This window comes from Neovison vison, chromosome 8 (genome assembly GCF_020171115.1).
Source record: "Neovison vison isolate M4711 chromosome 8, ASM_NN_V1, whole genome shotgun sequence".
NCBI classification, from domain to species: domain Eukaryota; kingdom Metazoa; phylum Chordata; class Mammalia; order Carnivora; family Mustelidae; genus Neogale; species Neogale vison.
Genome location: NC_058098.1, coordinates 10,029,612 through 10,044,753, shown reverse-complemented (window position 1 = coordinate 10,044,753; position 15,142 = coordinate 10,029,612). Strand labels below are relative to the sequence as shown.

The 15,142-nt window shown below is 52.7% G+C and overlaps 1 protein-coding gene across 1 annotated transcript in view; it reads right to left on the bottom strand.

The window, feature by feature from the left end:
- The window catches only part of NFATC2 (nuclear factor of activated T cells 2), a 139,895-nt gene that overhangs the window by 26,628 nt on the left and 98,125 nt on the right, over nt 1–15,142 (bottom strand). The window contains exon 9 of the mRNA XM_044262822.1: nt 14,106–14,795. Coding sequence (XP_044118757.1) covers nt 14,106–14,795 — 690 coding nt within the window. The remainder of the gene's footprint in view (nt 1–14,105; nt 14,796–15,142) is intronic.

Genomic DNA, 15,142 nt, shown 5'->3' with positions numbered 1-15,142 from the left:
AACGAATGGGCAAGCAGTCGGTTAGAAGCAAACAAGAAGGCAAATGCCCCAAAGATGGCTCCGGGACGTTCCCCGAGGCAGCCAGCCTACCCCGCCACAGGCTATGGGAGGCCAAACCCACACTGTCAGCCCTCCCCATTTTTTGTGGGGCACTTTTCACACATGCCTCACCCAAGGCCACAAAGCAGGCTCCGAGTCAAGCTGCCTTAGACTTCAGCTACTCGTCAACATCTGGCCCCGAAGCCAGTGTCCTGGGCTTTCACCAGGAAATCCACTGTGCACAGCGAGAAACTGCTTCCTGGTGGCTTTACACACCCAGTGAGATCTAAGAATTCTCCAGTCGATAGAACAGGCTTGTTCTAGAGTAGACCCCCAGGTGCCAAAAGTATGTGAGAGTCTGGTCAACATTCCACGTTATAAAGGCGTTGTTTCCACCAGAATCGGCACTAAATCCGTCAGACTGCTGGTTCTTAGCAGCAGTGTTCCACGCTGAGGGGTCACCTGGCTGTCACAAGTGGGGAGGCAGGTGGGCTGCTGGAATCCAGTGGCCGGGGACCAGGGGTGCTGCTAACCGTCCTACCGTACTCAGGGCACCCCAACAAAGAATCATCCAGCCCCAAATGTCCGTAGTCTAGAGGTTGAGAAACTTGATTCAGGCAAAAAGATAAGAAAATGTTCTGGTGGTTCTTGGACTGAAGAGAAGTAGTCCCTAAATTTGGGAAGAATCAGTAACTATGTCCTTGAGGCCTCATTCTGTTTTAGATTTTCCTCCTAGTGCTATGACCACTGGACATGATCATATCTATTTGTTTAACTGTTTGCTTCGTTCCCCAACCAGGAGGTAAGTCCCATGAAGGCAGGGACTCCCTCTGCTTCGTGCACGACTGTGTCTGCAGAACCTACAAACTTCGCTCGGCACATGGGAGGCATTCAATAAGTACTCATGGAACAGATGAAGAAACTCCTAAGAACATCAAAAATTACAAAATATCCAACCTCCTTTTGGAGCTATTTTCCCATTACGATCATGCTTCATGTGCAGAAACCCTGAGTCTGTTCTCCTGTCACCCAGAGTCACAGGTTTTGTGATTGGGAAATGTACATCCTTAAAACTACATTTCCCAGCCTCCCTTGCAGCTCAGTGTGGTCACATGACAAGGCTCTGGCCAATGAGGTGTCAGATGAAGGGCCATATGAGATTATCAGGTTACCCTGCTGAGAGGAAGGAGCATGCCTTTCCTCCTCCTCGTCCCCACCCTCTCCTCCATCCAGGAGCCATCTTGGACAATGCAGATGGGGCACCACCCTGAGAATGGTGGAATGACAAGACAGAAAGAGCCTCATCTTGGCACCTCGTGGCCAGTATTGCAGCCCTGGACTGTTTATGCCCGTGCTGTTTTATCGGAAAGCAAGCCAAGCATCTATCTTGTTTAAGCTGCTGTTAATTGGGTTCTGGTTACAGCAGCCCTGTAGACCTAATCAATGCATAACTTTCTCCTGCCCTGCAAACTCCAACCGCTTTGAAGCTGAAGACTCCGCAATGCTTTGAGGAATACCTCCGCCAGCCCGTGCACAGGTTCTATCTTATGATGTCCCCTTCACACGTGCAGGGATCATAACCCTGAGTCTACACACAGGATTCGTTCCTCCCCAACACCTCAGAAGAAGCATGTTGCTAAGCCAGAGAAAGAAAGGAGAGGAAGTCATAATACTGAGACCCATCGAATGATGAGGACAAAAGGAACTACCCAAAAAAGGTCTATTAAAATCCAAAAAAAAAATTATGTTTAAATCTATGAATTCATAATGGCACAAAAAAAACCCCCACAAAACCCTAATTGATTGCCTCTGGAGGATGTTAAGGAACCAACCCATTATTTTAAAAACTTGGTAAATAAAGGGAAAGAATCAAGCATTCATCCTTCTTTTCCTATATGAATTCTACCATTGTCGATGAAGGGACATTTCTCTTTATAGAAGTTTTCCAACTAACAGAAGAGGAAGGGAAGACAGAATTAGAACAGAATACCACCATTTTGCCATTAACACACCACTGAATCCACGGAGAGAAGCACTACGGACGGTTACGAACGTCACCTCTGAGAGAAGCGACCTGACACCATGTGCTTCCTGACGAAAGGACCCACCGCCAGCTGTGAGGGCATCTTGGCCTCTGAATCAACTGAGCTTCTAGAATCAACTGCCAATTTACAGGAAATACAGAAGATGGGGGGGGACGGGGATGCTTAACCTCATCCCAGGACTATAACTGCCAAAAGCCAGACTGTAAGAAATGTCATGGGATAAAGAAACCGGTTTTTTAACAAATAAATGGCAAAATAATAATAATAAAAATAGTTCTGTGGGGGAACCTTTAGATTAAAGCAGACTTAGAGAAACCAAGGTATCCCACCTTAGAAGGTATGGGCCTGGTCTGAATCCCAATTCAGACAAACTATAAAGTCATGAAAACAAAACAAAGAAAAAAAAGAACACTTTACGATAGGTATGAGACAACAGGAAGTTTAAACACTGGACATTTCATGATAGTAGAGCATTTTCATGAAATTTCATGTGTGCTAAGAGTATTAGGAGTGTTTTCTTTTCCTCTGAGGCACACAGAGCACATATTTACACATGCAATGACACGGTTCTGCTCTCTAGAATTTCTGATGTCTAGGATTGGCTACGATGGGAGTGGGAGATGGTGGAGGTATGGAAGAAAAGGCATCAGCCGGGAGTTGAAAACAATCGATGCTGAGTGGTGGGTCCATGGGTACACTCTGTTACTCTACATTTGGGTATATCCAAAACATTTCATAATAAAAGCTTTTCTTTTCTTTTCTTTTTTTTTTTTTTAATCTTACCCCCCCACCACCAGCTACAAAGAGGGAGACAGGAGAAAGATGGAGGGAGCTGATACATTTTGAGTGTGGCGGTCTACCGAGTGCTGAGTTAGGCAGCCACGGATGGAAATGGCCCTTCCAGAAGATGGGTCACCAGTTCAGATCCTTAACAGATCAGAAAGAAACCCTGACAGAGTGAGGTCAGCCAAGGACGAGAAAATCAACAGCACAAGCATCATGGCAAAACACAACGGCCTCCCGCCCACCTTCAGGACGCAGCAGGGCAGGGCGGGGGCTGCAGAGGACACAGGTCCGTGCTCTGTCTAACGGAGGTGGTCTCGACAGTAGGCCAGCCTTGACTTGGATTCCGGGTAGCCAGCATGCAGAGCGTGGGGCCCAGGGCAGGCGATTCTTGGATTTTCCAAGGAAAGCCTGAAATCTGTATTTTTATGTGCAATCTCCCGGTTTTTAAATGTTGGCATCGAATCCAAATATTTTTTAAAATACTGTGTGGGCCAAACAAAATATCTTCAGGCTAAATGGAGCCCATGGAACAGCAGTTGGCCGCCCCTAGTCCAAGTACTGAAGCAGACCACAACTCGATCCATCTGCGAGAAGTGGAAAGGGTGCATTAATCAACTTTGGGTCAATTCTTTTTTAGGCATCCAGGAAAGCTGAAAATTCAAAAAGACACCACCAACTTCCAGAAATCTATAAGAACCGGCTGCGGAACATTTCGAAGGCGGCGTCCACGTAAGTCAGCTTATGCAACAGAACCTTCACTCTGTCCAGAGTTTTGGAAACTAGCAACCAGGGAGTGTCCTTTCAACTTTCCTGGGATGGTGTGGAACTAACAGGCTTCAGATGCAACCCATTTGCTGGTTTGCAGAACGCCTGGGACTTAAGTCCAAACCACTTGCAACAGATGATCCCATCATAAAATCAAGTCAGGGTGCTCAGCGTCCATGGTAAAATGACCAGGAAGCGCTCCATTTTGGTTTGCCAGAGATCCCGCTTCATGGCCACTGAAAGAGAAGAGGCAGATGGCATCCCAAAGCCTTAAAGTGCCAGGACTGCTTGCTGAGGACCTGAACAGACTTCGTTCCGGAATCTCAAGCCTCGGTTTGCTGGTGACTTTGCCCAGGGCAAGACTCCTGACATCCTGGATGGACAAAACAGGCCACAGCCTTGCCTTTATAGGCCCAGGCTCAGCTTCACCAGATCCTCAGGTTTAACAAATTAAAGAGGTGTCAAGAATGTGGTGGAGAAGGGCCAGAGACATGGTTTCATCATTCCCTGAGAACAAAGCCCCTCTTTTTTCCTGAGAGCATGAAAAGTAAAAGAAAATTCATGCTGAAATAAAGCTGAACGGGCCCAGGGCACGAAAAGAGTCCAGAATTATGCCCAAAGGCCACAAAAACAACATGCACCCGGCTCTTAGCTCTATAGAATGGAGTGAAACCAGGGCTTCTTCATAAAAGGTTTTTTTTTTGGGGGGGTAAATAAAGCTTTACTATTTATCTGAAATGGGTTTCTTGATGGGGAAGAGGGTAGGGAGTACAGAGAAAAAGGCAGCATTAAAAGAAGATCTGATATGCAGCCACGCATTAACTCATGACCTCCAACAACTAAATTGCTTTTCAAGTTCTACTTTTCTAGAGAGAGACAAGTGACGGCTAGAGCAGATACTGAGAAGTTTCGTATTTTTTAATGCAAAAATTCAGGACTGTGTTGGCTTGTGGCCTGGGACCACTGAAGGGCCATGACAACCACGGCCCTCCACGTAAGGGTGCTCCCAGCAGTCCCTGTGCCGTCCTGCAAGGAGCAGAGCTTTGGGCATGCCCAGCCCACTGGCTAGGGAGGAAGTGAGCTTCAGCACTTCTGCACCCTCTGCCAGTAAGCCTGAAAACAGAGACGAGCTTTTCAAAGCAGGTTTGGGTGCTGATCTACCCATAAATCTTGTCTTACTGATCACTTATTCCTGCACAAGGATATTTACTTGTTACCACAAGACAATAACCTCACTTGGAGGTAGAAACAAGAGCTGCGCAAATGACTCAGAACAGTTAAAAGCGTGGGTTTGGGTGGGGTGACTGTGGGGCCATCGGACGACACCAAGTGACGTGTCTCTTGGTCCTCTTTACTGGGCCCTGTCTGCTCGCTATGGGTCAGATGCTGCCCCGGAATGCAGGCTGAGTGGACAGCAAGTCTGAGAATGGACTTTCTTGTGGTTTGGTAGCTCTTGACCTTGAAACGCAAGAGCACATTCCTTCGGAAACATCTGCGCTGCAGAATTTTAAAAAGATGGCTGAGCATCTCCGGGTCTGGACTCTGCTGGACGGTGGCTCCTTGTTACTTACACGAGCTAGCGATGCAAAGGACACATCACTGGGGATCAAAGGACACCTAAGGGGCCCAGCGAGAGAAATCTGAGGTTCTTAGAAGGTGAGGGAATAGCAAGAGGGGCAAAATAAAGTCGCCTCTAGGAAAGTACCTCCGAGATGCTCCCTCTCCTGGAAGAGAGGGTCGCAGACGGGCTGTGGGCTCCATCAGCTCATCTTCCGGCAGCGGCTCTCGCAAACGTTGAGGGCTCTTCCCTAGACAAACAGTTTCCTGGACTTTGGAATTTTCTAGTAAGACTCTTAAATATCCTTTGCTGAATTCACAAGAAGTAGCCTAGCAAGGTCGCAAGGACACAGGTTGAGTCAGCCTCCGGGTTCTTCTTCAAAGCCCAGCCGGCGCTGACCACCTGCGCGGCTGTCTTAGTCTGTTCCGGCTGCTGAACCAGATGAGCCGCTGGGCGGTTCAGAAACAACAAGGATTTATGTCTCACGATTCTGGAGGTCAAGAAGTTCCAAGATCGAGGCACCACCTGTTCCTCATAGACAGCCTCCTTCCCCTGTAAGCTCACACGGCTTCTGGGGGGGTCTCGCCTATGAGAACACCAGTCCCTTTCAGGAGGCTCTGCTCTCATGCCCTAAGCCCCTCCCAGGGGCCACACCTTGGGATACCATCCCCTTGGGGGTTAGGCCTCAGCATGTGGATGTTGTGGGGACCCACATATTTCAGACCATAGTGATGGCCAGACCTGATGATGAGGATAATGACGGCAGGGCTGGGGAGAGCCTCCGGTTCACTCCGGTTCACCGTGCTTACCAGGTCCTGGCCAGAGTGCTTTCCTTCCGAGGAGGAGCCTTTATTCCATTCTGGGGCCGTGAAAGAGTAAGGAGGTGAGGCCAGAATGAAAGCAAGCCTGGAACTCTCCACCCCACAGGCCCCCCAGATCCATGCTGGACCCTCAGACCAGCCTTCCCAGTCCCGAAAACCAGTCCCTGGCACAGCAGTCCCTTCAGCGGGTGACAGATTTGCAGGTGCTGCTTGTACAGGAGATGCCCAATTCCCCATCCATGGGGGGGACCTGGGAACCAATCCGTGGCATTTTGTAGAAGGAAGAGGAAAACAGGAAGATGTATTTGCCCCTGCCTGTGAGTACATGAACTCTAGAGCCTGCATTTCCAAGCGGGTGAAGACCGGATCTTACGGAGTGAAGAAACCTTATATATTACAGGTGTGTGGCCCTGTGAAGGGTCACGGTACATAACCAGACAGACGGTGTGCCTGCGGGACGGACAGTCACGCCGGCGCTGACAGGAAAGAGCTGCCAGAGCAGCCTGGCCAGAGAGGGTGGTGGCGAAGCAAGTTTGAGAAAGGCGAATGTTCCAGAAGGCAGGAGAGGGGGCAGGGCAGACATGGGAGCAAGACTGCGCTGCACAGACCTTTTTGTATGTTTTTTTTTTAAAGCATGTGAACACACTGCCTCAATAAAGTGTAAACATCTTCAAATGAACTTTAAAAAAGAACGCTGACCAAAGACCTCAGCGGGGGCGGGACGCCGTGGGCACCCACTCAGGGCGGCTGTGTGAATTAAACTTGGCTTTGGTTTCTGGTGAACAGCAGCGCCCTGATCCACGGCTCCGGCACCTCTCGAGGCATCCCTGTGGCCTCATCAGGAGGCGCCATCCCCGTGCTGCCCCAGTCCTCCCGGGGCCAACGCAGCGCCCGGGCCCCAGGTCCGCTCTTGGTAGCACCAGGCTGACCCTGGGCTGTGCACGCCTCTCCCCTCTCCCTCCGGGGGCTGCTTTGTCACAGGCTTGCCGTGGGCACCGGGCAATCCCTGGAAAGATTCCTGACCTGCTGAACAAAGCTGTGCCAGTCCCCCTCTGCTCCTTCCTCCCTTTCTGCACATCCCTCTGCCCACTCCTCCCTGGCCAGCTTCTCACGCGCTGGTGCATCCAGCTTCCAACTCCCTTGGCCCCTCTGCCAGTGGCACCACTAACAAAACTTGGGCCACCGGGCCACGCTCTGCCAGGGGAGGAGAGCAGGGGCCATGCTCACCGGCCTTTCCAGCAGTCCCTGGGCAGATGGCATCATCTCCTCACGCAGGCACACATCCCGAGGTCCCCAGAAGGTAGCCTGGGAAGGGCCCCCTGAGCCCGGGCCATGCAGGGGGACAGGGCCTAAGGGTCCTAAGAGCCAATTTTTTATTCTCCTGAGCAAATACACTTTTATAAGAATGTAAGCCGTGTTAACTCCTGAACAAAAACGGCAGCTAACATTTATGGAGAGTTACTTTGTGCCAAACATCGTTCTAGCACGAATCCATTCATTTCCTTCTGATGGCAGCCCCAGGAGGGAGGAGGGAGGAGGGACGAGCGTCTGCATGGGACAGAGAGGGAGATGGGGGCACAGCCAGGCAGTAACCTGCCCCCCAGGGTCACAAGTCAAACCTGGTGTCTCATGTCGTCAGGAGTCACGCTGAGGAAACACTGACAGCTGGCACAAGGGAAGGGGAGAATGAAAGCAAGACCAAACGCAGAACACAGACGGCATGAGGGCAGGCCACCAGCTTGCCTGGTTTCTGGAGGGGGGCTGACCCTCCGGTTCCACGCTGCCTGCCAGCCTGAACTCTCCTCCATGGAGAATTCCGTGGGCTGCCCTTCCCACTGTGCCTGAGTGGCTCTCCCAAAGGGAGAAAGGGAGCTAGCCACCGCCACCTAACCCGCAGTGGGTCAGCCCGCAGTGCTCACTTTCCCTGCCAGGTCTTTCCCTGGGTGGGGAGGGAGCCTGGGACCGTGGAACGTGGGACCGTGTTGGCCCCTGAGATGATCAGAGCAGCTATACCGTGTCTTTGCTCTGGGAAAGCCGGTCACACACCAGAGCTTCCGCCGAGGCTTTTCCTAGTTGCTTCTTGCATCAAGTATTCTTGTCAAACAAAAAAAGGCCACAGTGGCCAAGATACAGGTAAGCCTGGAGAACGAGCCAGGAGAAACTTGAAGCAGAGCTACTGTGATCGTCACGATTATTATTAATGGAGCCCAGAGGAAATGCTGGACGTCCTTCAGGAGTCTTATGTCCTTGGCCAGCAACTCCCAACTTCCGATCTTCATGAATCTTTGGCACTCTGAGTATCTGAGCGAGAGGTAGACTTTTCAGGAGAGAGAAAACAGAGGCTGGGGTCTGTGGCCTGGAACCCCCACCACCAGGCAGTTCATCAGGCGTGAGGACAGATCCCAAGGCCAGGAGATATGGAATGAACCACACCCTCATGGGCCACCCATGCCCCGCTGAGGGCAGATAAATGGGTTCACCCACTTAGGAAGGGTGTCTGGCAAGGGTCTCCTCCTGACCTTGTGGGTGGGCACCCGAAGAAGAGATCATAAGAATTTGATTCATAAAACTGGAAACGAGCTGAAGGTCTGTCAACAGAAACACGGGTACAGAGCCTACAGGCGATTCCCTGGATGGAATGATCCACGGCAATGAGGGAGTGAACCCCAGCTGTGCCCAGCGGCATCTCCAGTGGCCCGGGCCCGCGGTTGATGCGAGCAGCCAACACACGTGAGCGCCACTGTATGACTTCCTTCTCTACGGAAAGGCAAAACGAATCTCTGGGGTCAGAGGGCAGGAGAGTGGCCATGCTGGGGGATGGCACAGAGGAGGGGGGACCCATAGGGACTTCTGGGGTGCTGGGCAGGGTCCAGGTGGTAATCCCGTGGGTGGCCCAGCCGGTGACATTCGGAGTATGCACCTCATTTCTGAACGTGCATAGGTCTCGACATTTAAATATGTAGCGAGAGATTCAGATTCATTCGATGTATTTCAATAAATGATTTCTTAAGTAGTTCACACGAAGACCACAGAAGCAGATCCAAAACCGGACTGCTCTGAGCTCTTGGCGCCTGGAGGGACACTCACTGACATGCACACATGCACATGCCATCCGCCGTCCTCCCCAGCCGCTGGCGGAGGCTCAAGCATCACCACGACTGCATCCTTTCTCCCCGACATCTCGAGGATGGGATCGAGGAATTCCTTGGCGTCCCAAGTCTCCCATTGCCCCTGAGTCCTCTCATCTGTGGCTGAATCCCGAGGTGGATGGCAGAGGCCACCACCCAGAGCCTGCGGTGAGATGGCCTGGTGACCCGAGAACCCCCGGTTCGGCAGAGACTGTGCCCACGGTGGCATGGAGAGCGCATCCACGCCTCTCCCCTGCCTGGGTCTGCGTGGCGCACACTCTCCCTACCTGCCGGATCCAAGTGCCCAGGGCTGATGGGGCTCAGTCACCCCCGCATCCCCCCCAACACCATTGTTCCAGGCGGGCAAAGCAAGCGCTACTTTGGAACTAATCCCGTCTTGACAATTTCAGTCACATTTTAAATAATCGCACTAATGAGAGGACACATAAGGCAACCTTTTGTAAAATGCATCTCCCCTCCATAAACTGCCACTGTTTATATCTGGCTTCGTCCAAAACAAAGCAAGGCCCCTGTTGGCCGACTCCTGCCTCCCTGTGGTCCATTTTCCAAACATAGCCAGAGTCACCTTTTCAAAAGGTAAATCAAATCATACGGCACTGCGAAAAACCCGGCCAATGCTGGCCCATCCCTCAGCCCTCTTAGCTGCCGGCACCTGCTGTCCTCACCCTGACCTGCTGTCCCCACCCCCACAGGCTGTCCCCACCCCACCTGCTGTCCCCACCTCCCCACATCAACCTTTCTGCGCACGGCATCTCAGGGGCCAACACCACCCCCATCCGGCCAGACGCTCACTCCTATCCTTGTGCAATTTCCCTCATGGCCTTTTATCACCATCTGAAATATGCTTATTACCTTACATACGAATGTCTGTCTTCTTTACCGAAAATTTACCCCACGAGCAAGGACTTCATCTGACTTGTTCGCCTGTGTACCCAAGTCCCAGAACAGTGCCGGGCACAGAGTCGGTACCCAGTCACTACCTAGGGGTGGGAGAGAGGTGCAGGGGGAGGGCAGGAGGGTCAGGATGGAGGAGACAGAGGGAAGGAGGGAAGCCTACCAGCAGGAAAGGTCAGCAGGAAAGAGGCTGGAGGCTGGAAGGGAAGGAGGGAAGGATTTATTCACTGCTGGTGTTTTCCAGGTAAAATCAGGGACTTCAGAACAAGGAAGTTCTAGGGACAAGAAGACAGAGAAAAGGGGCGCCTGGGTGGCTCAGTGGGTTAAAGCCTTTGCCCTTCGGCTCAGGTCATGGTCCCAGGGTCCTGGGATCGAGCCCCACATCGGGCTCTCTCCTCCATGGGGAGCCTGCTTCCTCCTCTCTCTCTCTCTGCCTGCCTCTCTGCCTACTTGTGATCTCTGTCTGTCAAATAAATAAATAAAATCTTTAAAAAAAAAAAAAAAAAGAAGACAGAGAAAAGACAAGGGAGTGCGTGGGCAAAGCCCACCTTTCCGAAGAGCGAGGTTAAGAGCCTGCTGTGGGAGGAGGAAAGGCAGAGGCACGAGTGAGGACGCACGTGGCTCTGGAAACCCACTTCCGTTGCCAGGGCAAAATGAGACTTTTTGAAAATGTCTCAAGTCCTTAGAGGAGGGAAAGCAGAAGCTGCCTTTCGGAGTTCCAAGAAAAAGGGGGGCCCAGTCAGACAGTCTGCGTGCAGGAATGCAACATGACGGCGTCAGGGGGAACGCCCGTGCGGGACACTCTGGACCATGCGTGAAGGGTCAGGGGGACACCCAAACGTGGGGGCTCCCAGGGATCACAGCCGAGTGGCACTTTCAACTTCGAAGATGATTTGTTTGTGCTTGGACCCGAGTCTGCGGGTGACCCCTTCCTTTTCCAGCTCAAGGAACCTTCCCTTGACCCTTGAAACACTCCAGCGCGCTCTCGCGAAGGACATATGAGAAATCCCTGCACACTGAAAGCACACCCTGATTCCTGGGTGGGCTGCCAGATGTGGCCTTCGTGGGCAAGGCCCCCCGGTGTAATCCGAGAAAGGCACAGAAAAGGGGCTTCTCAACCTGGGATGTCTCCCAACGAGGCTAGAGAAATGACCCAGGGATTTCCGGTTTGTCTGTCAGAAATCAACGCAAAATCAACTGAGAAGTTGGAACCCCACATCCACGAAGCCAACGGTGGAATTTGAGAATATTCCACTGGAGGGGTCTGAAATCCCAGTAATTGCAAAACCAAGGGCACACCCCCTTCCTGGGAGCTGCCGTGGTGATGCTGTCTGGGGCCCACAGGGGGTACAACTGGCCATACTGGCCCATCCTGCGTTGCTCAGAGGCTTGGGGGACCCTCCTGGTCAAGCACTGGACATACCCAGCAGCCACCTTGCTGCCTTTTGGAAGCCACACAGGTAGAAATTATTTTCTTGCCCTGTCCTGCTCTGGCCCCACATGAAACCAAAGAACTCAGAAGCATGAACACAGGCGTATGGGATGGGGGCAGTGCTGGGCTTCTGAACTCCAAAATTCCCTCAAGGTTATTTCCCCAGAATGTTGGGGGACAGGGGTTCCAGGCCTGCCCTGTGGAACCATTCCAGGATTCCATTCACAGACAGAATAATAAAATGCAGTGTGAACAGCACCCCTGGAGTTGCACTTCTCTTGCGTATGGCTGAGTAATCCTGGGAAGCACTACATCCTTTGTTTTAGAGATTGACAATGTCCATAGGTGCAGTAAAGGCACTGATAAGTCCTGCAGTAAACAATTTCAAAAGAAAAAAAAACCTTGGTTTTATAGAATTTTTTTCACCTTTAAAAGCCACAGAACCTTCATTTCAGAGCATATCTCCTAAAAATCCCATGGAATTGGGCTTGGGCAGAAAGTACTTAAGAAAAGGCTCCAACAGGAGAAGCAATTTCACCACATGCAGTTCTCCGAAACATCCTTAGGGCTGACTCATGTTACTGATCTGCCAAGAGCTCACTTTCACCATGACTTTGAACCTGCCTGTGTTCAGAGGGGCAATTAGGAGGCCCTAAAGGGTTGTCATCATCTGTTGCTTTGTCCGAAACTCAGACTTCTATGAAAACAGGAAGCACCTCTATGAGTCTGGGGCCATGACGGACCCTCGAAGGAGAGTCATGACCACATGGACACTGATGGATCCCTAAGAGCCAGGGCACGGACTGAGTCGCCATCTCCAAAGGAGACCCTTAGCATTTGTCTTTAAGGTGGACAGACAGACAGGTGGGAGGCGCCAGCACCTGTGCAGCTCCGGGAGACCAAACCAACCACCAGACACACAGTCGGTGGGGGACGACGTTACCTGGGCCTGCTCAGGCATCAGTTACTTAGAAAGCACCTCATCCCTGATACACCCTCCAAGCGCGTGCATGGAGAGAGGTCTGGTTACAGCCACATCTCACTTATCCGCTCGCATTAGGCATTCTGCATGAAATGGATTTTCTGCAAGACAGCCCCCTTTCAAATAAGCAACCAAAATTTTATCTCCACCCTCTGGAGTGTAAGATGTTCAACGACAGATCGCCCGTAGGTCTCCCTTTCAGAACCGAGCACAGTGACCCTCCCCCAACCTGTGTCTGGAACATTCAGGATGAGACGGATCAATTATTAACGTGGCCACACCCAGCGATCGGCCTGGCAAGGGCAGTTTGACCCTCTAAGTGGCCCAAGCCATCTTTGCTTGAGGCGCTTGGGGGAAGTCTGTGATCACTAGTTTTACTAGTGAGAGGATGTAGAAACTACCAGAAGTCCCCGAACCCACAGATCACCCAGATTGTCAAAATTTTGCAAAAAAAAGGAAAAGTCTTTGAGCGAGTACCAGAGGATGCCTGCCGCCAAAGTGATACTCGGTGTCTGGTTTTTAAAAGAACCATCGTGGCCATTCTGAAGTTTTTGGCCTTACTTCCTATCACTTGGCTGGGTTCCTGAGAGTAAATTTTCCACAATAATTGACGTTTTGGGGTATATCAGATGCTGCCGCCTGTAAAAGGTGAAGCCCAGGCTGCCGGTGGTGTAGGTGGTGTAGGTTTTCATTCTACTAAGAAACTCACACCACCTGTTTTCCTGACTCTGGCGCTCCGGGGAAGGGGGGGCGGGGGGGCGCGGGGGGGTTACTCTGCTGGCCCCACCCTCTCGGTGCCTGGCAGATCCCAGGGGAGTCCTCCAGCAGAGCTGGCCCCTCCTCCCTGACATCCCAGACCAGGGTCAATGCCCAGTGACAGACACAGCCACTCTGCCAAGACCGACCCTCCAGGGGGTCCCCCACTCCCCCACCCCGACCCACTGCCCTCTGCCTGCAAACTCAGGCACCTACAGACTCACACAAAGCCTCCCTGAGTCTTTTCCTTTGGCCCATCCACCCCAGCAGCCGGGCTCACCACAACGGAAGCCCGCTGTTCCCCACCTCTCAATGCGTCTCTGTTCCACGGGCTCACGGCTCAGATATGCCCGGAGCCTGCCTGCGAGCCCCCCATTCATGCTCGGCTTTGCAGCAAGCCTGCTCTTTCCCTTTCTACACTCCCCTCCCCCAAATGCACAAAAGAGAGCTATCAAGAAGCAGGACTTTTTTCCTCTATGAGAATAAAAGTTTCGCCTTCCTTCCTCTCGGTTGGTCTATTCTTGGTCTCCACTTGGCAATGCAAAGACAGTGGTGGCGGTTAAACCAGCCCAGTTCATGACCTGTGGGACACTCCTTCGGCCAGAACTGCCCTCATTTGCTCTTTCTATTGCACTGGTTGTAGCAAAACCCTAAGTCTCTTACCAGCTGCCCTAAAAGTCCTGCAGGGCAAAGGATTTGTGCCCAGGGTCGGGTGAGGCATTAAAGGTTCTCTTCTTCAACCCCCTTAAATTAAAGAGGGGGACACAGAGGTCCAAAGTTGGGTAGGAAGATACCCAGGCTCCCAGTGAACCCGCTGGGGGAAGCGGGGGATGCTTTGGGGTCCCTTACAGGCAATGAGAAAGAAACAAGCATCTTACCGTCATCCAAGTAGGTCTGGTCCAAGTTCTGCTCCTGTTTAATTGTCACTCCTGTGGGTAATACTTCCTTTTGGTCACTGACCGGGGGTCCGTTTTTGGCGGCTCTTTGGCTGGTGGCGCTCTGCTGCTGAATGACCGTGGGGTAGGAGCCCGGGCTCAGCCTCTGGCCTTGACTGGCGGGGGGCGGGCCAGGCCTGGTGGGGCCGGGCGCGAAGTTCTCGCAGTACAGGATGTGCTGGAATTCCTGGTGGTTGCCGCAGCGCAGCGGCTGGTTGGTGGGCGAGTAGTGGATCACCGGTGAGGCCTGCTGGTTGGCCGGGGAGGGGTGGAGCATCGGGGAGCTCTGGCCCTGGGAGCCGGCGTGCACCAGCACGGAGCGGTGGGCGTCCGCCAGGGACAGGGGCGCGGCCATGAGGGCCGGCTGCTGGTAGCCCAGCAGGCTGGGGCTCAGGCTCTTGCTCCGCTGGTAGAGGACGGCCGCTGGGTTCTGCTGCTGGTAGCGGGCGTCGGGGGACGGGAGCCCCGAGCGGAATTGCTGGCAGGGCGCCATGGTGGCCACGAGGCAGGAGGGGGATTCGGCCACCACTGGGTGCTGTGGGTAGTAAGGCTGGCTGCCCAGGCCCCCGTGCGCGGGGCTGCAGATCAAGGTGGGGTCGTACTCATCGGTGGGCTCCGTCTTGATGGCTGGGACTGGGAGAGAGAGAGAGGCACATGGGGAGTACCCTTCTTAGTGAGCTGTGGGGGTGCACACGGGGTCAGCGGGCTGCGGCAGGGAACGTGGCCTTGGGGATCCCAGTAGATGGGAGCAGACACTTGGGCTCCGTCGCATCTTAGCCTTGACCCAGAGCCTCCCTGTGTAATAGTCTTAGGGAAAAACTGGACCCCAGACGATGATTGGGAACCGCAGGTCTTTCCAGGAGCAGAAAGGCCGTTGGTAGGTCTCAGCTCTATCTCAGCTCTGGGATGTTCTCAGGCTTTTCCCGGAGGCAGAGCTCAGACAAGAAGGCTTGACTGAAAATTATATCCCCCTTGTCCTT